Genomic DNA, 23909 nt, shown 5'->3' on the forward strand with positions numbered 1-23909 from the left:
ATCGCATGGACGTAGCCGCGATATATTTGTGAAATCCACTTACCTTCCTTGTTGTGACATCTCTGACTCTCTTTTCATTTTTTTCCTGTGTCTTTTCATCCAAAAGATTTTGAATTTTTCCATTATTGAACTCATCGCCTTTTTGTATGATCCCATGGTATCCATATATTGCTTGCTCAGTTTATTTTTTATCGATAGGCTTTCCTTCCACTTCTGGAACATAGTCCCGGCAGTCTAGGTATGTTCTTTTAACCTGGTCCTATGCAGAGTCCAAATCCATTCTTGTTGTTTCCAATGTATGTTCCGTGTCATCGGGTTGGGTATTGAAAAAAATGAAATATAGTCCAGAAGATCACAATTTGTGAATTTAAGTTTTATCCATTTTGAAAGCGGGGCGTTAACCTTTACAAAATTTTCTTGTGTTACAAAAAAGAAAAGTTGCCCAATGAAAAGGACTAATTTGGTATAAATTTAAACTTTTATCCAAATTTTTATTTTTAAAATGAGGATGAGTTTCTTTCTCCAATTGTTGTCGACGAGAACGTTCTTATCTTGTTGGTTTGAGTTAAATTATAATGCGTTTCTTTCCAAAAGTTTCAAAATATTTGAAACTTATCCAAGATTTAATTTGTATTTGACGCCGGACTGATTTGATTAAACATATTTTTTGGGTTACCATAAGGGGTCAAAATGAGCAAAAAAGAAAACAAAATCTCTTAAAGTCCACTTACAGGAGGATTTTACTTTTGCAAATCGAGAAATAATCCAAATGTTTAAAAAAAAAAAAAGAGTGAAGACGAGAATTGCAATAGGAGAAATTACAAATATTTCAGCAGAAATATTTCCAAGTTTCAAGGAGTTATATTGTCCCAGCAAAGTATTTCAAAAGAAAATCATTTGGGTCAGAATCCACATATTTATGACCAAAAAACGTCAACAAATTCAGAAAAAGTAAAAAAGCTGTAAGTTCGGCCGGGCCGAACTTTGAATACCCTCCACCATTTGGTAAAAATTTGGCAATTTTCAAAAAACTAAAATCCGTTAAAATTCTGTTAAAATCTTAAAAACACCAAATGTAGTCGTATATTAGGTCCATACAACGACGTGGACCTGCATAAGCAACTTTGTCATAAGCTATTACAATATTCTAATGCGAAACGTAAACAAAATCTGTTTATAATGTAGTTAAAATCTTCAAAATATAGGGAGGTACCATGGGGGTTATAAAACGTGGAGCTGCACAGACAATTTTCTGGCATAGGCTGTAGTATCCATTACGAACTTCAAATACAAAATTTGAAACAATTCAGGTAAATAATGTCGCTAAAATCATCAAAATACCGAATATAGGGAGGTACCGTGATATGGGGGCTATAATATATACCCTCCATACTATGGTGGAGGGTATAAAAAGTGTTGAAATGTTTCAAGACGCAAAAGTAGAAAATACCAGGAAAATATTTCTGCAAAAATTCCAGAACATCATTTTGGTCCCAGAAAATTGTTTAGCTCTTTATATATATCTATATATATATATATATATATATATATATATATATATATATATATATATTTTTTTTTTTTTTTTTTTTTTTTTTATTAAATTGTAACAATTCCAAATTATAATTATGAACACCACCAAACACGCTATGTACCTCCAACAATTTGATGTAGCTTAAAGTGGAAAGAGTTTGAATTCAGATATTCTTATAAAAAAAAATTCTTTCTCTAATGGTGGAGTTGTTTTTTTACTCCTAGAAACTATGTGCAAATGCGTTACCTAAAGCAAGTTTTGAATATAAATTTAAAAACTCGCTTCACACAGAAATGAATATGTTTACAACAAGGACTTACGAGTTATCATTGCTGAATTAGTTTTTCTACTGTATGCAACACTGTATTTTTTCAAAGTCTTTTCTAAGTACAAATCTTATGGATTACGAACGGTTTTGGAAATAATCTGGTGAAGAAATTATGTGCATTAAAGCAGCGAAACCCGCATTCACTGCATTTGCAGCCGTGGCGGAAAATTTTAATATTCCTGATAATGGATCATATATATATATATATATATATATATATATATATATATATATATATATATATATATATATATATATATATATATATATATATATATATATATATATATATATATAATATATATATATATATATATATATATATCTTGTTTTACTTTTATACAACAAAATAAGAAATAAGAAAAGGGTTAGCCGCGAAATGCAGTGAATTTAATTTTAATATTAGTCGATTAAATAAAGTACACTTACGTATTGCAGGGGTTCCCGATTTCGACTGGAAGATTTAAATCAGTTTCCATATCTTCAATGCAGCTGTCATAGAGAGTCACATTCAAAACCCTATATTGAATATTTCTATTTGTCGATACACACAATGCTCTGTTGTCTTCCTCTTCAGTCAGGCTCAAGCTCTCACCCAGGGGGCAGCACTTCTTTAAACGTGAGTGCCGACTGTATATTGGTTGTGCCTTTCTTCTTTCTCTTTGTGAACAGTTATGGGGAAAATGACCGTCGTGTACAAAGGAAGGCAGTGTAGTTACAACCTAAACGCATAAAAAAATATTAAAAAAATTGTTTATACACATTCCCATGAATACTAAAATTGTACTTATACAAAATAGTTGGTTGTATGCAAACAGAAAAACGTCAATTCAGTTTTAGATGGTGTTTAAAACGAATTGACATAAATGTAAATGGTGTGTACTACCACATAAATACATGGTAGAAGAATACAGGTAGTCGCACAGCTGCTGGGACAATGAACAGTCAAACCGATTTTGATATTGAAAATCGTGAATGAAAAATTATTGAAATTTGTAAAAATTGTTGAAAAATACATATCAGTACAACCTCGATTTACGTCGTATAATAAAACATATAAAAATCGACTTATTTTTGAAAAAGCACTTAAAAATGTTGACGTATTAATGTTCCCAAGCGTTGATGCATCTACCTATATTCTTCTACCATGCATAATACATACAGATAATTAAGCTCGCGTATTAATTGCCAAATAATTTTGCTTTTGTGATTAAGGTTTTGAGGACGTTAGACAAAATTAATTTATTAAAAAAAATCGTAAAAATGTACTGGTTTAAAATTTGAGGAAAATTTTTTCTTACAAAAGAATGCCATACTCCATGGACAATAAAAAGTTATAATAAGGCTACCAGCCGACTTCAACTCTTTCAAATTTTCAAAAAAAAAATATTTCCATATTTGTTCAGTCATACTTCCACACTACCTTATTAAGGTTGTAGTTATCGTGGATTTAGAGCAGAAGATAGCAAATACAGTAAGTCTTGATAAAAGTGCTCGCGTAAGTGCTAGTTGCAATAGCATTATTTTAGTAGGCATTATAGAATCCATTTTATTAAATAAATTAACAAATTGTATGTGTTAATCAATAACAATAAATGAAAACGCTGACATTAATGACATTTATGAATTCGCTATTTGCATTAGATGTGTGGACAAAGAGTACGACGTCTTCTATTCAATGTTTACACTTGTTTCAATACATTTAAATGTTACTAGACAGGTCTTTTTTATATTGTGAATAACTACTGTCTATTTTCGATCCCAATAAATTAATTGGCGTTTGCAAAGATGGTGCAAACATTATGTATGAACAAAATATGGTTTACGGACTATTAAACGGACTACAATGTAGCAATCTTCATTACATTATACATCAGCTAGTCCTGCCTGATGATGTTTTTTTTATCAAATATACCTGCTTTTCTGAATGCAAAATTTAAACCTTCAGGGGAAAGAATCAAACTTAAATTATTTGTGGAATACTATTCTAAACGCTAAGGCTATGCTATATTTTCTAGTTAAAGAACTGCGTTCAGAAGAAATAGAAAAAACCTTGCTAAAATGTTTCAAGTCTACAATAATGAACAGTATTTACTTGTCAAAGAGGTCAGCTGAAAATGTGCGCCTTCGGTGGGCCACCAGAAATGTGTGTGTGGGCCGCCATAACAGCCGATGGTCGCTCTCCGCTCGTATTAATCGACCGTACCATCAGAATAAATGCCGAATATTATCGCGAAAATATTCTGGAGGGTGTAGAAAAGCCTTGAGCACTCAAACATTTTGGCCACAGATTTTGGCCCTTTGAAGGCCATAATTCGTGCCAAAGGTGACCATTCATTCATTCAAATCTAAACTTATTCTAAAATTTGATGATATTTCTTCTATAGTTGAAAGTTAAATTATCATTAGAAGTAAACTCTTGTAATGAATTTAAATCTATTTACTATTTATTGTAAACGTTACTGAAATTTTAATAATATTTCAAAAAATGTTTAAGAAGTAAAAATTGATATTAAAACTAACGTTGTGAAAAATAGTGTACAAAAAGAAATATAAGGGACAAATACATATTTAGATTTGTACAAATATGGAAGAGTTAAAAAAGTAAGTAAGGTTCACTTGACTTAGGAAGTGAATTGTTTTCCTGAATCATACTCTTTGGAAAATGAGGGTTGACACGTTTTTTATAAATGCAATAAATTTGTTTTTGAAATAACAAAACTCGTTTATATTTTTAATTAGAACTAGTTGGGCCGTTCCGCGTTGCCGGCCCGTAGTTATAGTCTTTAATGCATTGTTTTTAAAGTATCATAATTCACAGATCTGGCTCACATAAGTGGCACAATTTTTAGTATAAATAATGTCTCGACTAACTAGAAAAAAATACCCATCGCAAAAATGTCAATACAGGTTCACGTAACGGGCAATTTATAGTGTTTCAAAAACCTGATCCTATTTTTCAGGCAGGGTTTTTATTTGAGAGTCAAAAACCTAAATAATAAGTCACATTTTTAAAAAATATACATCAACTGTTTATAATAGCCCATGTAAGATGGTTCCCTACCCCCATATTATCCTTTACACACATTTTAAGCCAAATCGATTCGAAAATATAACCAAAACCCTCGAAATAGGTAAAATCAGGAGATACTTTTTTGTGGGCGCTTCTCCGAAACATCGACATTGAAAAATTTCAGCGAAGAGGTTTTCTACCCCTTTAGAAGCTACGATGCTAAATAAAGGTAGAATCAATTGAAAAATGTGACCAAGATCCTGGAAATAGCTGTAATCAGAGTATACCTTCATATAAGGATTATATCAAAGCATGGTCCTATACTTATAATCATTCTAAAAAATGTGTTGTTCTTTCTAAAATCTCAAATTACCAACATTTGAAGAATTTGAATAGAATTTTAAAGTGGGCCTATATCACAATGCAGACCAACCTGATACATATTTTGTACAAATGATTCTTAATGTAACCCCTAGGATTGTATCAAATTTAAAATTCTATCGTAACTTTTGCGGAGTATAGAGCAAAACATTTGAGGCCCTTTGTGTATGGAGAAAAAAATGGACACTATATATATATATATATATATATATATATATATATATATATATAGTATTAGATTTAAACATGGTAGAAGAATATAGGTAGATGCATCGACTCAGCTGCTAGGACAATGAACTGTCAAACCAATTTTGGAATTGAAAATGTTGAATGAAAAATTATTTCAATTTGTAAAAATTGTTGAAAAACGTGTATTATAATAACCTCCGAATGACGTCGTATGAGAAAACATATAAAAATCTACTTATATTTGAAAAGACATTTAAAATATTTTGACATATCAATGTTGCAAAGCGTTGATGCTTCTACCTGTATTTTTCTACCATGGGTTTAAAAGAATACATTGCCTCGGTAATCAAGATCACTGTTTTCTACACATGTGATATTGTATCGTAGCTGGAAGACTGATAATTTTCAGATATTTATCTTTAGTTGTTAGAATTTCCCCGCCTCACCAGCACTTAAAAGTATGTACAAAGTATTTTATACATACTCAGTTCCAAACCAATATCTTCATTGACTGACCCGGACCATAGATTTAATGCTTAGTGCATATTTGAAGGAATATACAACTGCAGCCAATCTACAAATTTGTTTATTGCTGTTTTCCTTGTTTTGTGGGTTATTGTTGTATTCTTTTTAACCCATTTATCTAAGGGTACAATATTTATAATAAGTGAAGGAAATTTTGAATATACACTTGTATATATATTTTCGATAGTAATTTCTAAATTGAAGTAAACACTGACTGCAAAAATGTAGATTTACGTAACGGCCTTTTCTCAGTGTTTCAAAAGTCCTGGTTACATGCTATATGGCTTTATGTTTTCGGTATAGGTAAATCTAGTCCTATAATACTGGATCCCTCCATATAAACTGTCGATTGAGGTATTTTGAAGGTTTCGAAAGCATTTTCGAGGATATGAATCCTTTGTCCAGTACTGGCAAGAATCTTACAATCTACTTTTACTTCTTGCAGTTCTGGAAGAGACCAATAATTTACAGTCGTATTTTTTACTTAAAATAAAGTATACTTCATGTATGTGTGAAAGGTATGTAGCATTTTCTACTATTCCCTAGCGAAGTATTTCAAGGCGTATCTGTGACGGACAACGATACATTGAAGGAAATATAGGAAACTTACAAATTGAGAACTATTTATTAAACATTTATCGCTTTGTTTACATTTTGAACGCATAACTAATATAATTAATAACAATAACAAATTCTTATATGGTTGTTGTTGCACTGTATTTGTTGAAGTTATGCTTCTACCTTTTAATTACTATACCATGAACGGTACAATGAAAGAATGTCTATGTTGAAAAACGCTTGATTTTATTTATTTCATTTATTTTTTCAAAAGTCGCATTATTTCGCGCGAGTCACTAATGAGATAGCGATGATTATGATGTTATGATTTCGTCAGTCCTGCACTAATTATAAGCCGTACTAGTACAAAATGTATCCCTAAGTAATGCGAAGAGAACCAATTGACACTTTGAATCTGGAACTAGTATAGTGCCATCTGCAGATAATGCAAAGGAAGTCAATTGGTTACCTCGTAAAACATTTCCATGTTAAAATTTACAGTAGTTTGCACTACTAGTTCTTAAGTGGAACTAGTTAATAAAACTCTGAGTATCGAGGAGTTTCCGATGCCGTACTAGTCCACGTTGCTAGCGGGTAATGAAAGTATAAGCAAGGAACATTACGTTTTGTTTTTTATGCACGTGACTCTCAGCACGCTTTTGCGTAGTCAACATGCTGATTTACGCAGTAGACCCATTCGATTTCGAAGAAACATTTCATCGTTTTTCAATAATTTTACTTGATTATTTCCGTATTTTTCGATGTTACCACGTAGTTTTCACTTATTTTTTAATATAGAACCAATTTCCACTAGCAAATATCCTGCAGTTTACGATATTTTTAACATTTTAAAATTGAGTGACTTCAATATTCTCACTCAAACCCCAGAAACGATATATATAACTTCTACTGACTCGAATTTTCTTGAAAATAAACTATGAGAGCATTTATTCGCCTATATTTTCATTACTCTATAGTATGACAAACTTAATCAGCCCTATTACGGTTGTCGTCGTCGCAAAATGAAGTCAAGGCGACAAAATCGGTATTAGGGTCGTCGTTTTTTGTCGATAACATTGATTGATTTTCGAAGTGAAGTCGATTTTAGAGAATTTCTGTCGCCTCAAAAAAAAAAAAAAATGTTTATAACCATGACCATGAACATAACAAAAGCAAATCATTTTGGAAATATTAAATATTGAAGTCATCTCCGACACTGGTCTAATAAAATCCGAGGGATAAAAACCTCAACGCTGTGGCCAATAGAAAAAATATCTATCTATCCTATCCAACAATGACTACTTTCAAAAACTGTTAAATTTACAAAACTTTAGTTTAGTAGTAGAAAAGAATATCTCTGGATCCAGAAATGGTATTAGCACAACTTGTAGCATTTTTGGAAAGGTAAAAGTGTCAGCTATAATTTGACATCAATTTTGTTGACCCCCAAAATGCAGGGGCCCATTCGTTTTTTTTTTTTTTGGGGGGCTTTATAAAAAATCCGGGTGTAGAAATCGATAATTTGAGTATATCTTCCGAACGGCTTTAAATAACCCCATCAAGTCACCACTTAATTTCAGGCCTAAAAGCCAATGACCGGCGCTTCACTTCGGGCCGAAGATAACCGATTACTTAATCATATAAAAAACTGCGTGAAGTTAGCAACGACGCTTATTTTAGATTACAACGAGTTATCGAAATTCACAGGGTGACACAGAATACCCCAATTTCACATTTAGTATATTTTCCCACGTTGCTGATGAAAAATAATGAAAACAGATAAAATAATTATTTAATGAAATTATGAATTAAAAATTTAATAGGAATAGTAAATATCAAGGGTTTCATGCCAAAGACCGCTATCAAACCAAGTCAAAAAGTATACTTTTCCAGCTAGATTTGACCGGTGGTCAGGACAGAAAATAGCCTCTGGAGACCTCCCTATACAAACCTCGTCCAAATTGAAGTATTAGAATTAAAGAGGGGGTCTTCACGAACATTTTAGTCTAAATACTTACTTCAAAATCAGCTTTTGGTAGAACAAAATTGGAAATTTTAGATTTTCAACTGGAGGTCAGGACAAAAGATCGGCTCTAGACGCCTACCTACACAAAATGAACAATTAGAATTAAAGAGGGAGTCTTCACGAACATTATTGTGTAAATACTTAGTTCAAAATGTGTTTTTGGTAGAACAAAGTTGATCAGTTTCAGATTTTCAACTTGTGGTCAGGATAGGAGATAGGCTCTGGTGGCTCCATACAAAAATGTCCAAAAACTGTGACTGCCAAATAAAAGTGGAAACTATTTCGAGTATTTTGGCATACGACCCAAATTCCCTTCTTCTTGCTGAGGTATGCTCGCGGGGTCGAGGGTCTGCCACAGAAATTTATAAAGTGACCGAGAGAGTAAAAAACGCAAGTGGTTTGTTTTTTAAGCAAATACGTTTATTTTATTCAGAATTGATTGGGGTTTACTTATATTTAACAGTTGGGGTAAGAATATATATATAAAGCGGCAAGTTCAGCGGTACCTAGGACGTTCGTGCTCTCTTGGTGCTGGTGGTTAAAAGGATAAAAACCCGATGGGCTGGAAACACCTCAAGGGGTTGACATGGATGAACCCAAGGGCTCCAAAACACCTCAAGGGAATGAAAAACGAAGAAACCCAAGGGCTTTATCACCTCAAGGGGTTAATAACGAAGAACCCGAGGGCTCTAACACCTCAAGGGGTTAAAATGAACGATAAAATCCGAAGGGCTGGAACACCTCAAGGGGTTGATATGGATGAGCCCAAGGGCTTCAAACACCTCAAGGGGATGAAAAAACGAAGAAAACCCAAGGGCTTTATCACCTCAAGGGGTTAATAACGAAGAAACCCGAAGAACCCAAGGGCTTTAACACCTCAAGGGGTTAATACCAAAGAACCCAAGGGCTTGACGACACCTCAAGGGGCTAATACCCGAAGAACCCAAGGGCTTTACGACACCTCAAGGGGATGAAATACGAAGAACCCAAGGGCTTAAACACCTCAAGTGGTTAATAACGACGAACCCAAGGGCTTGACGACACCTCAAGGGGTTAATACCCGAAGAACCCAAGGGCTTTACGACACCTCAAGGGAATGAAATACGAAGAACCCAAGGGCTTAAACACCTCAAGTGGTTAATAACGACGAACCCAAGGGCTTGACGACACCTCAAGGGATTAATACCCGAAGAGAATGAAATACGAAGGACCCAAGGGCTTTTACGACACCTCAAGGGTTTAGAAGCGAATAGACCCGAAGACCCAAGGGCTTTACGACACCTCAAGAGGTCAATACCCGAAGAACCCAAGGGCTTTATGACACCTCAAGGGGATGAAATACGAAGAAACCCGAAGAACCCAAGGGCTTTACGACACCTCAAGGGGTTAATACCCGAAGAACCCAAGGGCTTTATGACACCTCAAGGGGATGAAATACGAAGAAACCCGAAGAACCCAAGGGCTTTACGACACCTCAAGGGGTTAATACCCGAAGAACCCAAGGGCTTTATGACACCTCAAGGGTTAAACTCTAGCTCGAGAACGCGAGTTACCGAAGGGCTTATGAACACCTCTTACAGTTTTCCTATCTTTTCACCACTCTGACTCACCTGTCTTCTTCGCTGTAGTTCACTTCACAAACTGAAAGAACTTCTAATAGGATTTTTCCTTTTTATAGCCTCGCAGCATGTCACGTGATCTTAGACCTTCTATGCCAAAGCCTTTTTGTTGTCACACGAAACAGTTATAAATTTTGTCTTTGATGCCTTCGCTTTGCCATCATCGAACGATGGTTCACTGTCATGCATGGTCTTTGTTGTTATGCTATGCCTGCGTTGCCCGGTCTCCACTACCATGCATTAACATCAATACCCAGTGTGTCTTGTTTGTTGTTGTGCGTTTATGCATTGTGCCATGCTTGCTTGTTGTTGTGTGTTTATGCATTGGCGCAATGCTTTGGTTGAATCGATCGTTGTGATGCTTGCTTGTTGTTGGCTGCCTATGCATTGGTTTAATGCATTGGCATTGCAGTTGTGTGATCTAACAATATTTCTTGCTGCTACTGCGTGGCCTTGACTATGATGGTCATTGAACCTAACTGTCCAGTGTTAAAATCAATGCCAAACAAGAAGTTGATGTAAATAACTATGAGGGGGGTTGGTTACGTTTTGGAAATAAAAGGACGGTGATTTTTTTGGAAATTCATATTTATATAACAACTCTTTCTTTACACAAATAAATTTTAAAATTCAACAACAAAGTGGGGACGAAAACAAATGAAATGACTTTCGTCGTCACACTGCCTCCCCTCTCTAAACGAGCCGGCTGCCTTCACAACATCCGCACAAAAATTTTCCCTTGTCGATTGACGTGGACCCGGAGCTTTTTCCCGCCAATGGTAAAAACCCGCTTGTGTTGGTGGTGAGGTATCCAGCGGCGAAGAGCATCTCGTAGACACGGCTGTAATTCGCTCCTAATTTCCTCTGGTAGCATTTCCCAGCATTCAAATTGGATGTCCTCAACAGATTTTTCCGAGGTTACCGGTACGACCACCACACTGGATACTGTCGGGGGTTTCGGGCTTCTCACCTGCTCCAACCGGCGATTAATATGTGGTTGGTAGCATTCGGTCTCCGAATCCGAGTCCGGTGCATACCGAGGGGACAGATCCAAACCTACGTTGCGTACGGTCGCCGGTGGAAATCCCATGGTCATAAAAAGTGTGCGACCTGGCGTCGGTGGTAAGTCGGGTATGGTGTCTCCGGCTGCCATGGGTGACACTGTAGGAGGGGGGTGACCGGGTAGTCGTGTACCACAGGTGGCCTTCGAGGAGGGGTGGATGGTAACTCATCGTCAGATGAGATGACGATAGTCTCGACTACTACCGGTGATGAGGATGGTACATCACGCCGCATCTTCTTTTGGCTGGGGAGCCTACTCTTTTTGGGCTTGGTGGTGTTGGCCCTTTTAGATGGCTTAGGGGTAGGACTGGACCCTGCGTTCTTGTTCCGCAGTGCATGCGTTTCCTTCTCTTCCAACCTCGTGAGCACAACGGAGCAGGGTTTAAGGGATTCCACAAGCTGGTATTGATGCTTGTAAAAAGCCTTTGTACGTAATGGTTGGGTAGGTTGGTCCATTATTAATTTTTGGGAATCTGTTGAGGTAGAAGAAACAGTATCTATGTTAGTACCTACACAATTTAGATGTTCAGACGGTAAAACGTAAGGTTTCATATCCCCGAGGTGAGCGTTCCTTTCGTGTTTCCCGTTAACTTTCCGAACCCTCGCGATCACCGGAGAAGGGAAACTAATAATTTCGAAGGGCCCATCGTATTTAGGTGCCAATTTCGCCGCGAAATTGTCTGTAGCTTTTGACAGTGGGTGCTGTTTTACCCAAACCAGGTCTCCGACAACTGGAGTCCACTTACGACGTCTGAGATTATACCGTCTTTTCTGATTTTCTCCAGCTTGAGCCAAATTCTTCTTTACTATTTGGAAAATCTCACGTAGTTCGACCGCCCTCTTCGAAGGCTCTACAACTGGAGCACCCGAACCGATGGTTATCTCATCGAATAGAGCACCTGGAAGCCTTGGTTCTCGACCCTGCACAAGAAAAGCCGGGCTGTACCCCGTTGACTCAGAAACACTTGAATTAACTGCCAATGTAATTTCCGGCAGAAAGTCGTCCCATTTGTTGTGCTGATTGCCTGCTAGCTGAGCGATTACTGTCTTTATCGTTCGGTTGGCTCGCTCCGTGGGGTTTTCCTGTGGACAATATGGCGCAGTAAATTGTCGGCGTACTCCAGTTTCTTCCAGGAAAACGTTCAGTACCTTACTGGTGAACTGGCTTCCGTTATCGGTAACGAATAACTTCGGTGCGCCAAATCGAGATAGTATCCTTTCCTTGCTTTTATCACCCCCTCTGCCGTGGCTTTCCGCATCGCGACTAACTCAACCCACTTCGTGAACCGGTCCAGAAATACTAAGAGCATGCTATTTCCGTGCTTGGTGCGTGGCATTGGGCCCACGAAGTCAGCGCACACTACTGCCCAGGGTTCCTCCGGTACCGAAGTTAACATTTCTCCCGCCGGGGCTGTCTGACTTGGCTTGTATCTTTGACACGACTCACATTTCTTCACAAAGCGCGTCACATCACGAGTCATACCAGGCCAATAATAGCGTCCACACGTTCTGTTGATGGTCTTCCGGATACCTAGATGTCCGGCTGCCGGTTGGCTATGATTTTCCCGGAGAACTCGCTCACGCAGTTTGGAAGGAACGCATAACTTCCATGGCGTGTCGTCCTCGTCATCCTTGGTCCTTTGAATATGCCTGTACAAGTTTGAGCCTACTATGGCGTAATCTGGAAACTTCTCCGGGTTCTTCTCGATCGCTTGCAATTTTTCTTTAATCCAGGGACACTGAGTAACGGATTCCTCCACAGCTCTCATCAGTGGTTCCACCGGCTGTCTGGACAAGGCATCCGCTACTACGTTTAAGCTTCCGCTCCGGTATTCTATGGTAAACGTGTATTGTTGCAACTCCAACGCCCAGCGAGCTAGTCTTCCAGTGGGTTTCTCAATGGAGTTGAGCCATTTTAGCGCCATGTGATCCGTTATGACCAGGAAATTGTAGCCTTCGAGGTATTGGCGCATTTTCCGAATGCCCCATACTATCGCTAGAGACTCCTTTTCTGTGGCCGAGTAGTTGTTTTCTGCCCCGTTCAACGTTCTGCTGGCATATGCTATAACTCGTTCACCTTCGTCGAAAGCCTGGGTTAGAACCGCTCCAAGTCCATGATCGCTAGCGTCTGTCTGAAGGACAAATCTCCGTGAAAAGTCAGGGCAGGCGAGTACTGGGGCCTGGGTGAGTCTGGCTTTGAGCACTTCAAACACTGTCTGTTGGTTTTCCGTCCATTTCCAATGTTTGCCTTTCTTAAGAAGTGACGTTAGGGGTTGAGCAATAGTGGCAAAGTCGGGTGCAAATCTCCGGTACCAAGAAACTACCCCCAAAAAACGCCGTAACTCCTTAAGTGTTTTGGGTGGCTCTATCCCCTGAATTGCTGCAACCTTGTCGGGGTCAGTGTGAATGCCTTGTCCGCTGATTACGTGGCCCAAATATTTAGTCTCCCGTTTGAAGAACTCGCATTTGTCGGGGTTGATTCGTAATCGGGCTTCACGCAACCGCTGGAACACCTTTCGCAGATTTGCTAAATGTTCGTCCAACGTTCTTCCGATGACAACAATATCGTCTAAATAGGCAAACGCATGTGGCTCCATTTCTGGTCCGATTACGCTATCCAATGCGCGTTGAAATGTTGCGGGTGCCGAGTGAAGACCAAACGGCATGACTTTCCATTGATATAGCCCTCGTCCAGCTACAGTGAATGCAGTATATTTTCTACTGTCCTCCTCCAGAGGGATTTGCCAGTAGCCGTCCTTTAAATCGAGACTGCTCACGTATCTGGCTTCTCGTAGTCGATTCAAGATGGTATCAATTCTGGGAAGTGGATAAGCGTCTGGTTCAGATCGACTGTTGAGTTGCCTGAAGTCTATACATAGTCTCCACGTCCCGTTTCTTTTTTGGGCCAACGTAATTGGGGAACTGTACGGGCTATGTGAGGGCTCTATGTATCCTAATGTTAAAAGTTCGTTTATTTTTTCATCAATGATGGCCTGCATAGCCGGATTTCGGGGTGCATATCTGGCCTTAAAGGGCCGGACGTCCTTCATTTTAATTCGATGGATCGCCGCAGTAGACGGGCCTTTAATTTCGTCAAATTGTCCGAGTTCGACCTCTAAGAAGGATTGTATCCTTGCTTGGTCCTTTCTTTCAAGCTCACTTACCGTTTTATGGCCGACCGCTTTGGCTCCTTCTTCTTCCACTGCTGACGTGGTTATGATTGTTCCGAGTCGATGTGCTTCCGGCTGTACACCGAAGTCGCAGGTGAGACCGGCGCAGCTGATACGGGCCTCGCTTTTAACCAAAAAGTCGAGTCCTAGTAGTAGGTCTTCTGTGGCATCAGGCATAACTAGAAATCTGACTGACAATCGCCGGTTTCCAAATATGACCTGGGTATGAACCGCTTCTCGTATTTGCCGTTGGGAACCGTCGGCTAAGGTAACATGGGCAGTGTGTGGGGTGCTTAAAAGTACCGAGTCAATGGTTTCACGTAGTTTTTCACTGATGAAATTACTGGTTGCCCCAGTATCCACCGTTGCAGCTAGAGGCTGACTCGCCACTATTATAGTAGCCACCAGTTTAGTTGCTTCTACGCGAAGCGAAGTTCTTAGTTGAGAGGACTGGCCATTTTCCGCGGATCCGTTGCCCCTCTGTTCTTTCGGATCCGATCGCCGTTTCCCGACATAACACGGCAGCAATCAATAGTGCGAACACCTGTACGACCACAATCCCAGCAAAACAACACCTGAGAATTCCTACACCCAGATGCAAAATGTCCAGGTCGAGCACAGCGTCTACAGGCAGTAATTGGATCGACCCGGTCCTGTTTGCTCCCCCCGTCGGTCGGATCTATTTGTCGATGTTGCTCGCGTATGGGACCGGAGCCGGGAGGTAAACTCTCCAAATCGTCTGCCATTTCGAGCAGGTCGCTGAGCGTATGAAAATCCCGACGTCTTATGTACCAGAGGTATTCCGGGAGGGCATTTCGAAAAATTCTCTCAAGCTTCTGGCCTTCCGTGTATGTGCTGTGGCGCATCAAATTTTGCATGCTCAATGTATATGATTTAAATGGTTCCCGTGGCCGTTGTTTTCTTTTCCGTATTTCGTCCTCCAATTGTTCGAAATACCTAGACGGCAGAAAGAAACGGAGGAAGTCTTCTCGAAGTTGCCTCCAGGTTGTCCATTGCTGATTGTTGTTCCGATACCATACCAAGGCATTTTCCTTCAATACTTCAGGCATCATCCGGGGCAAATATTCCAGGTTAACCTCATACATGACGGCCAGTTCTTCCAATCTTTCGATAAATTCTAGGGGACCTCGGCTACCATCATAACTGATGTTCCATTTTCGGACCTGGTCTGCTAGGGCCCGGGGATCCCAAGCCGCCTTGTCTGTGTTAATATCGGTACTAGGCCGTACGGGGGGTATATTTGAAGAAGCAGCCACGGCCAGTCCCTGTTTCCTTTGCTTTTCGTCTGTGGGTTGACTGATTTCACCTGATGGAGTAGTTGACGCGGTGACCGTTATACTGGGTGTTTTCTGCGGGGTAAGAAACTTTAATTCCTGGCTGGTAGCTGACTTCTCATATTTCTCCTGCAATTCTATGACTCGAGAGAATCGTTCCGGGGAGTGGTCCTCAGATAATAAGAGGGCGAACCGTCTACGAAGCTCTTCGACGGTACCAGATGTTGGACAACCGAACTCCTCTAAATAGGCCAACAAGTCTTCCCTTCTCAGGGCGTAGGCGTAGGAGACACGCAAAGATGCCGGCATTCTCGTATCCTTCCCATCAATTCTTTTTTAACGTTTAAACTCTCTCAGGTCCCTGCTCGGGCGCCACTGTAACGACCCAAATTCCCTTCTTCTTGCTGAGGTATGCTCGCGGGGTCGAGGGTCTGCCACAGAAATTTATAAAGTGACCGAGAGAGTAAAAAACGCAAGTGGTTTGTTTTTTAAGCAAATACGTTTATTTTATTCAGAATTGATTGGGGTTTACTTATATTTAACAGTTGGGGTAAGAATATATATATAAAGCGGCAAGTTCAGCGGTACCTAGGACGTTCGTGCTCTCTTGGTGCTGGTGGTTAAAAGGATAAAAACCCGATGGGCTGGAAACACCTCAAGGGGTTGACATGGATGAACCCAAGGGCTCCAAAACACATCAAGGGAATGAAAAACGAAGAAACCCAAGGGCTTTATCACCTCAAGGGGTTAATAACGAAGAACCCGAGGGCTCTAACACCTCAAGGGGTTAAAATGAACGATAAAATCCGAAGGGCTGGAACACCTCAAGGGGTTGATATGGATGAGCCCAAGGGCTTCAAACACCTCAAGGGGATGAAAAAACGAAGAAAACCCAAGGGCTTTATCACCTCAAGGGGTTAATAACGAAGAAACCCGAAGAACCCAAGGGCTTTAACACCTCAAGGGGTTAATACCAAAGAACCCAAGGGCTTGACGACACCTCAAGGGGCTAATACCCGAAGAACCGAAGGGCTTTACGACACCTCAAGGGGATGAAATACGAAGAACCCAAGGGCTTAAACACCTCAAGTGGTTAATAACGACGAACCCAAGGGCTTGACGACACCTCAAGGGGTTAATACCCGAAGAACCCAAGGGCTTTACGACACCTCAAGGGAATGAAATACGAAGAACCCAAGGGCTTAAACACCTCAAGTGGTTAATAACGACGAACCCAAGGGCTTGACGACACCTCAAGGGATTAATACCCGAAGAGAATGAAATACGAAGGACCCAAGGGCTTTTACGACACCTCAAGGGTTTAGAAGCGAATAGACCCGAAGACCCAAGGGCTTTACGACACCTCAAGAGGTCAATACCCGAAGAACCCAAGGGCTTTATGACACCTCAAGGGGATGAAATACGAAGAAACCCGAAGAACCCAAGGGCTTTACGACACCTCAAGGGGTTAATACCCGAAGAACCCAAGGGCTTTATGACACCTCAAGGGGATGAAATACGAAGAAACCCGAAGAACCCAAGGGCTTTACGACACCTCAAGGGGTTAATACCCGAAGAACCCAAGGGCTTTATGACACCTCAAGGGTTAAACTCTAGCTCGAGAACGCGAGTTACCGAAGGGCTTATGAACACCTCTTACAGTTTTCCTATCTTTTCACCACTCTGACTCACCTGTCTTCTTCGCTGTAGTTCACTTCACAAACTGAAAGAACTTCTAATAGGATTTTTCCTTTTTATAGCCTCGCAGCATGTCACGTGATCTTAGACCTTCTATGCCAAAGCCTTTTTGTTGTCACACGAAACAGTTATAAATTTTGTCTTTGATGCCTTCGCTTTGCCATCATCGAACGATGGTTCACTGTCATGCATGGTCTTTGTTGTTATGCTATGCCTGCGTTGCCCGGTCTCCACTACCATGCATTAACATCAATACCCAGTGTGTCTTGTTTGTTGTTGTGCGTTTATGCATTGTGCCATGCTTGCTTGTTGTTGTGTGTTTATGCATTGGCGCAATGCTTTGGTTGAATCGATCGTTGTGATGCTTGCTTGTTGTTGGCTGCCTATGCATTGGTTTAATGCATTGGCATTGCAGTTGTGTGATCTAACAATATTTCTTGCTGCTACTGCGTGGCCTTGACTATGATGGTCATTGAACCTAACTGTCCAGTGTTAAAATCAATGCCAAACAAGAAGTTGATGTAAATAACTATGAGGGGGGTTGGTTACGTTTTGGAAATAAAAGGACGGTGATTTTTTTGGAAATTCATATTTATATAACAACTCTTTCTTTACACAAATAAATTTTAAAATTCAACAACAAAGTGGGGACGAAAACAAATGAAATGACTTTCGTCGTCACAACCATGTTTTCTAAATTAGTTTTTGCAGAGCAAACCAATTTTCGCAGAACGGAAATTAGGCTTCAAAAATATAGTTAATTTGTAATGGCTAAAAATTCTTACAAATATAAATGAAATTCAGAAGGGGTCAGGGGGTATTGTGAGGTTTTCAAAAGTAGGAAAAGTTCAATTTTCATAACAACGAAGTAGAAGCAGTAAATAAATAAGAGTAATGAGAAGATTAATACATGTAGCCACATTAACACAGCTGCAATTTATTGCAATCAATCAAATTTGTTAAAAACACATGGCGCCATCTATCTATTAGACTCTTACCAAAACGGTTCAAAAATCAGTTCATTCATATATATATATATACCAACTGTACACATGCATATGCACCATGCCACCATAAACCTTAGGAGGAGGTCATAAACACGCATTGCTATCTCACATGTGGCAAGCAAACATGCTGCACTTGCTTATAAATCTGAGTAATGATTACATCCCATAATCTAACTCCACCATCACACATGCAGCAATTGAAAATTCTGTATTATTTATTTCTAACTCGAAGGTTTGCTCACCACATTTTCTTATCTTATTTAATGTGGACTGTATTAAGAAGATCCCAGTTTAACAAATCCCTCTCATCTACACTAGGTAGCCCTGCTATTCTCTTTTATTATAAAAACATGTTCACTTATCCGTGAACAGGGGCAAAAATACATATAAAATATAAAAATTACAAATATAAACAATAAAATAGATCTAATAGAATTGACATTTTAAGAGAAAAGAATTTAAGTTATAGCACCCAAGTATCTCCTCCATCTTTCCAGCCTGTCTCTCTTGAACATCCCACCTCCTTTATCTGCCGGCTTCAATTTCCAGGCTGAATCCATTTTATGTGTTGTTTTCTTTCTGTGACCAAAGTTCTCATCCTTCTCTGGCAGCGCCATCTTACCGACTTTGCCCAGTTTATCGTTCCTGTGTTCAAAATTTTCTGTCATTCCGGCTTGTATTTTATTCGCTGCACCACTTCCACTAGACATCTTCATCACAACTGGACCGTCTTCCAGAATCTTATTATTCCAATGACGAAGATAGACTTTCTTCTTCGTCTTCATCTCGCTGGCAAACAGCTTATCTTCGACTTCTTCTAATCTCCCTGTGTCCAGTTTTCCAGGGAGCTGTTCATCTACCACTTCCAAAGTTGATTCTTTTTCGGCAATTGGGTCTTCCATATAAACCTCTTCAACCATCAGATCTTTGTTGATATTGATCACTAATTTTGCAGCCAATTCATCAACCTCGATTTTGGATGCTTTCTGCGATATGAGCCAATCTTCTTTAAGTTGCAATATATCACCCTCCAGCAGAAATATCCTTCTATCTTTTTCTTCACCAGCTTCTAGATTTGCAGCCAACCCGTCACGTTCGGTTGCAGCTGCAAGTCGTTCTCTTTTTGCACAAGACAACTCATCACTAAGTTGTCTTATTATCGCCTTCAACGCCTTGCCCTCGCGTTCTGCCTCCAGGTTAGCCGCTCGTAATTTGTCCTTAGTATCCTCGGCTACACACACAGCATTTTCATTCCTCCTTCAAAATCGAGACAAATTTGAGGGCATCTTCCTTTTCATTTTTCTGTGAAATCAAGGCAACCTCCATTTCCTTAATATCACCTTCCATTTTTCTCATTACGGCTACCGCTGCTTCGCGCCCCTTTGCTCGTTGGCCAATTCGGATGTTATGTAGGCCACTTGTTTCTTCAAGCCAAGGACTTTCTCTTTGGTCTCCACATTGAGAGCCTGCGTGACTTTAAGGATGACCTTAACATCTTCCGAATACAGCCTCGCTGTCGCATTCGTCTGACTTGCTCTGATAGCAGCGGCTAGTTTGGACTTCTTTAGAAGCATCTCTAAAAACCGCCTATGAACGCCTGGATACAATATTACGTCTCTTGCCGCGTCCATAAGTTTTTCTTCGGCGAAATCAAATACGCCTTCTATGGCTTCTTCCGTCTTTAATGTACTCATTATTTCCATGATCGTACCCATCATTTCGAGAAGAGTGGCAGCCTCTTCTTTTATATTCATCATTGGCGGCCATTTCACCGATTCGTCCTCTTGGGGATATGCCTCACCCCTTCTGTCTGAAGACTTCAAATATGAAGCCCCCTCGGTGTGCACCGCCGCCACCGTCTTCTGTGCTGAAGTCTCCTTCTGACTCAGCATCCTTTTATTTGGCTTACAAATTTCTTCTGTATGGGAACAATTCCAGCTGTAGTTTTAGCTCGGTAATTTTCCACTCTTGAAGACCAATTTTAGCCTGACAGAATTTCCTCGATGTTAAGGCAAATTCTTCAACATTTATCCTCTACGGATCCGGCTCGTTGGACCAATGTAAACTGGGATCAATTAAAAGACCAAACGTCTTTTCCCTTTGAGCGTTTGTAAGACACTGAATTTATTTATTAAAAACATTTCTTAAGAACTAGTTATGATAATATGACTCAACCTAAATTATCATTAAGTGTAAATAAGATATAAACCTTAGGAGGAGGTCATAAACACGTATAGCTATCTCACATGTGGCAAGCAAACATGCTGCACTTGCTTATAAGTCTGAGTAAAGATTACATCCCATAATCTAACTCCACCATAACACATGCAGCAATTGAAAATTCTGCATTATTTATTTCTAACTCGAAGGTCTGCTCACCACATTTTCTTATCTTATTTAATGTGGGCTGTATTAAGAAGATCCCAGTTTAACAAATCCCTCTCATCTACCCTAGGTAGCCCCGCTATTCTCTTCTATTATAAAAACATGTTCACTTATCCGTGAACACAGCCCATATAGCTATTCTATCTAAATCGTCATTAATTTTGTCCAAGGTTGTAGGTAGTTCACTTATATTCGATCCCAAATATAATTTTATGTAACTTACAATGTCGTAATATATCAGGCAGATCATTTATGTATATGCAAAATAGGAGAGGGTCCATTACTGATTCTTGGGGAACGCGACTGTTCACTGATAATTGCGTCGAAAATTTATTGTTATAAAAAACGGTTTGTGTTCGGTTTGTCAAGTAGGATTTGATAAGGCGACAGTCAAATGCTTTGCTGTGGTGCAAAAGAATAAGAAATGAATGTAATTTGTTATCTATATTACATCTGAGGTCTTCAACAACATTTATAAGAGCGGTTATGCAGCTTCTGTATTTCCTAAACACCGATTGATGCTGAGCAAATTGTTTAAAAAGAGATAATTATTTATTTGCTTGTACATCAAACTTTCCATGACTTTAGATATTAATGGTAGTAGTGCTATAGGATGAAAATCATTGTTAGACTTTGGAAACGGCACAATTTTTGCTAGTTTCCATGTCACCGGGAACACAGACTTAACGAGAATGGTGTTCAATATATATGTCACGTAGGGAAGAATTTTTGGCAAAATTAGTCTGAGAAGCTTGGGGTTGATACCATCCATACCTTTAGTATTCGACGATATTTCCCTAAACGCGGAGAAGACATCATCTTGCTCAACACATCTGAAAGAAAATTCATTGTCATTTCGTACTACATTCAGATTGGAGTAGACATTTGCAGATATGTTGACAGAGTTATTTCCGGTAAATTTCATGTTCAAGGCGTCAATATCGATGTCTTCATGCGAGGAGGATCTAGATGCCTGCCCTATGCCAATCTCGCGTATTATCTTCCACTTGCATTTGCTGTTTACAGCAGTGGAGAATTGATTTTTGTAGTGTGTAGCTTTAGCCTTTTGTATTTTGCTAGTAGTTTTTCATCTTAATGATTTGAAATGTTCGTAGAGATCAGGCGTTTTGAATTTTTTCCACCGTTTATAGTTGGCATCTCTGTCGTTTATTAACTGTTTAATTTGATTATTAAACCAGGGTTTCGTGTTATTTTTCGGTGTGATTGTTTTCAGTGGTACACTGTCGTTCAAATGACATTACATTTGTCTTGAAGAAATAAAACTTGGTCGTTTACGTCAGCCAAGGTGCATACTTCATTCCAATTTATGCTGAGTAAGTGGTAATCTAACATATTGTAGTTAATCCTTTAAAGTCGCGATATGTAATGCATTCTTCTATACAGCTAACGTTGACATCATAAATCATGTAAAGTAGATCGTGCTTCGAAAACATTGGGGCTTAAAGTTGATCGTAAAGTAGGAGTTTTGATAACTGATTCAAAAAAATAATGTCGATTAGACTGCTTGAGGTTAAATGGAAATGAGTAAGGCACGTGGAGTTTATGGGGTATAAAGAAATTTTTCGAATTCATCAGTTAACGATTTTTCCACTAAAATATTGCTGTTGAAATCCTCACAAATTATTGCATCTTCATATGACATTGAAATATTGCAATTGAGAAATCAATTCAGTAACGTCAGTTTGTTTATTTGGTCTATAAACACAACCAACTAGACATTTTTTGACTCCTTCTTAAAATTAACTCCAAGAAAATGTATTCATTAGGTTTGCAGTTGTCGGACTTCAGCTTAACTTTACATTTAATACCACTTCTCACATATATACATAACCCGCCCGCAAATGTTTTAAGATCAGCACGAATCAATGTGTAGCGTGGAATATTAAAAATGCCATCTTGCACATTAAAATGAAACCATGTTCCAGACACACAGATCAAATCAACATTCGAAGAATCGAATAGTTGTTCAATCTCATAATGTGCACTAACTTAAGACCATTCCAATGTTTGGCAAGAATTCTTATAATGTTATAAAGCCCGTCTTTAGATTTATATTCAGGATCAGGGAACATATAAAACAGTAGTGTAAGCAACATTAACCTGCATCATAAGAATTACAATTGAGTTTGAAAGCAGCTGATATTTGTTTTTATAATTGACGTTTAAATTGAATTTTATAATTGCAGTTTGTGAGATCCTCATTTATGAAGAAGGGGACATCAGTGTCAAAGCCAATAAGACGTAGGGGCAATGGTGTTTTGTTTTCCCTTTTAAACACATTTGCAGCTTTTAGTATGTTATTTCTCTCCTGAGTAGAGAATAGCTTCACGAGAATAACACCATCATTTGTTGTCGCAGGATTCTTTTATTTTGTTTTAGGCGCTGAATTGATTAAAAATTAAGAGCCATGACATTTAGCGAAGTACATAACTTTTGTAAAATTGTGGGCAAATGTGCATTTTTAAGGAACGGCACTCCACAAAGCCTAAAATTGTATGAAACTTTTAGATTTCCTTGCAGAGACAATTGTTTTTTTTTTAATTTTAAGTTCACTTTGCATATTTTGAACAATTTGTTGTTTTTGATAATATTTTCAGATAATATTGAGATTTTAGTTTTACTGCCTCATCTACGCTTGTTTTGTCACATTCAATTATAGTGGCTCTCATTATTTCGTTTTGTTTAGAGAACTTAGCTTCTATGAGTTGCAGTATTTTGGAAGATTTGTTATGTGATGAGATGGGAGTATCTTTCATGTTTGTTGTTTTTGGTTTAGGTGTTGAGAAAATTCGTCCAATGTTATTAATTTTATTCGATTGATGATTCTATTAATGTTTTTTTTTTAAATATACTTATAATGTGAGTTCACGATATTGATAACAGATGATTGTGAAAATTGTTCTGTCCAAAATGACTATTTGAAATACGATATTTTAAATAAATACGGAGACAATTGAACACACGACCACTCTCTTTCACTTACAAAGTTTTTTTTTCCAAAATATATAAATATACGCTGTAATCCTTATATAGCTAAACATATATATTAGCGTGCCACCCTATTATTTATTTTTTCTTACTCTTCTTCAATATAACTT

At 38.7% G+C, this 23909-nt stretch overlaps 1 protein-coding gene across 6 annotated transcripts in view; it reads right to left on the minus strand.

Moving 5' to 3' along the window:
* The window catches only part of LOC101893894 (probable G-protein coupled receptor Mth-like 14), an 89476-nt gene that overhangs the window by 22752 nt on the left and 42815 nt on the right, over positions 1-23909 (minus strand). For 5 of the 6 annotated variants that reach the window (XM_059131553.1, XM_059131549.1, XM_059131548.1 and 2 more), the window contains one exon: positions 2292-2584. The exons of the other annotated variant lie outside the window; for it this stretch is intronic. In XM_059131553.1, the coding sequence (XP_058987536.1) occupies positions 2292-2584 (293 nt within the window). The remainder of the gene's footprint in view (positions 1-2291; positions 2585-23909) is intronic. 6 annotated transcript variants of the gene reach the window in all.

Source organism: Musca domestica, unplaced genomic scaffold (genome assembly GCF_030504385.1).
Source record: "Musca domestica strain aabys unplaced genomic scaffold, Musca_domestica.polishedcontigs.V.1.1 9, whole genome shotgun sequence".
NCBI lineage: Eukaryota > Metazoa > Arthropoda > Insecta > Diptera > Muscidae > Musca > Musca domestica.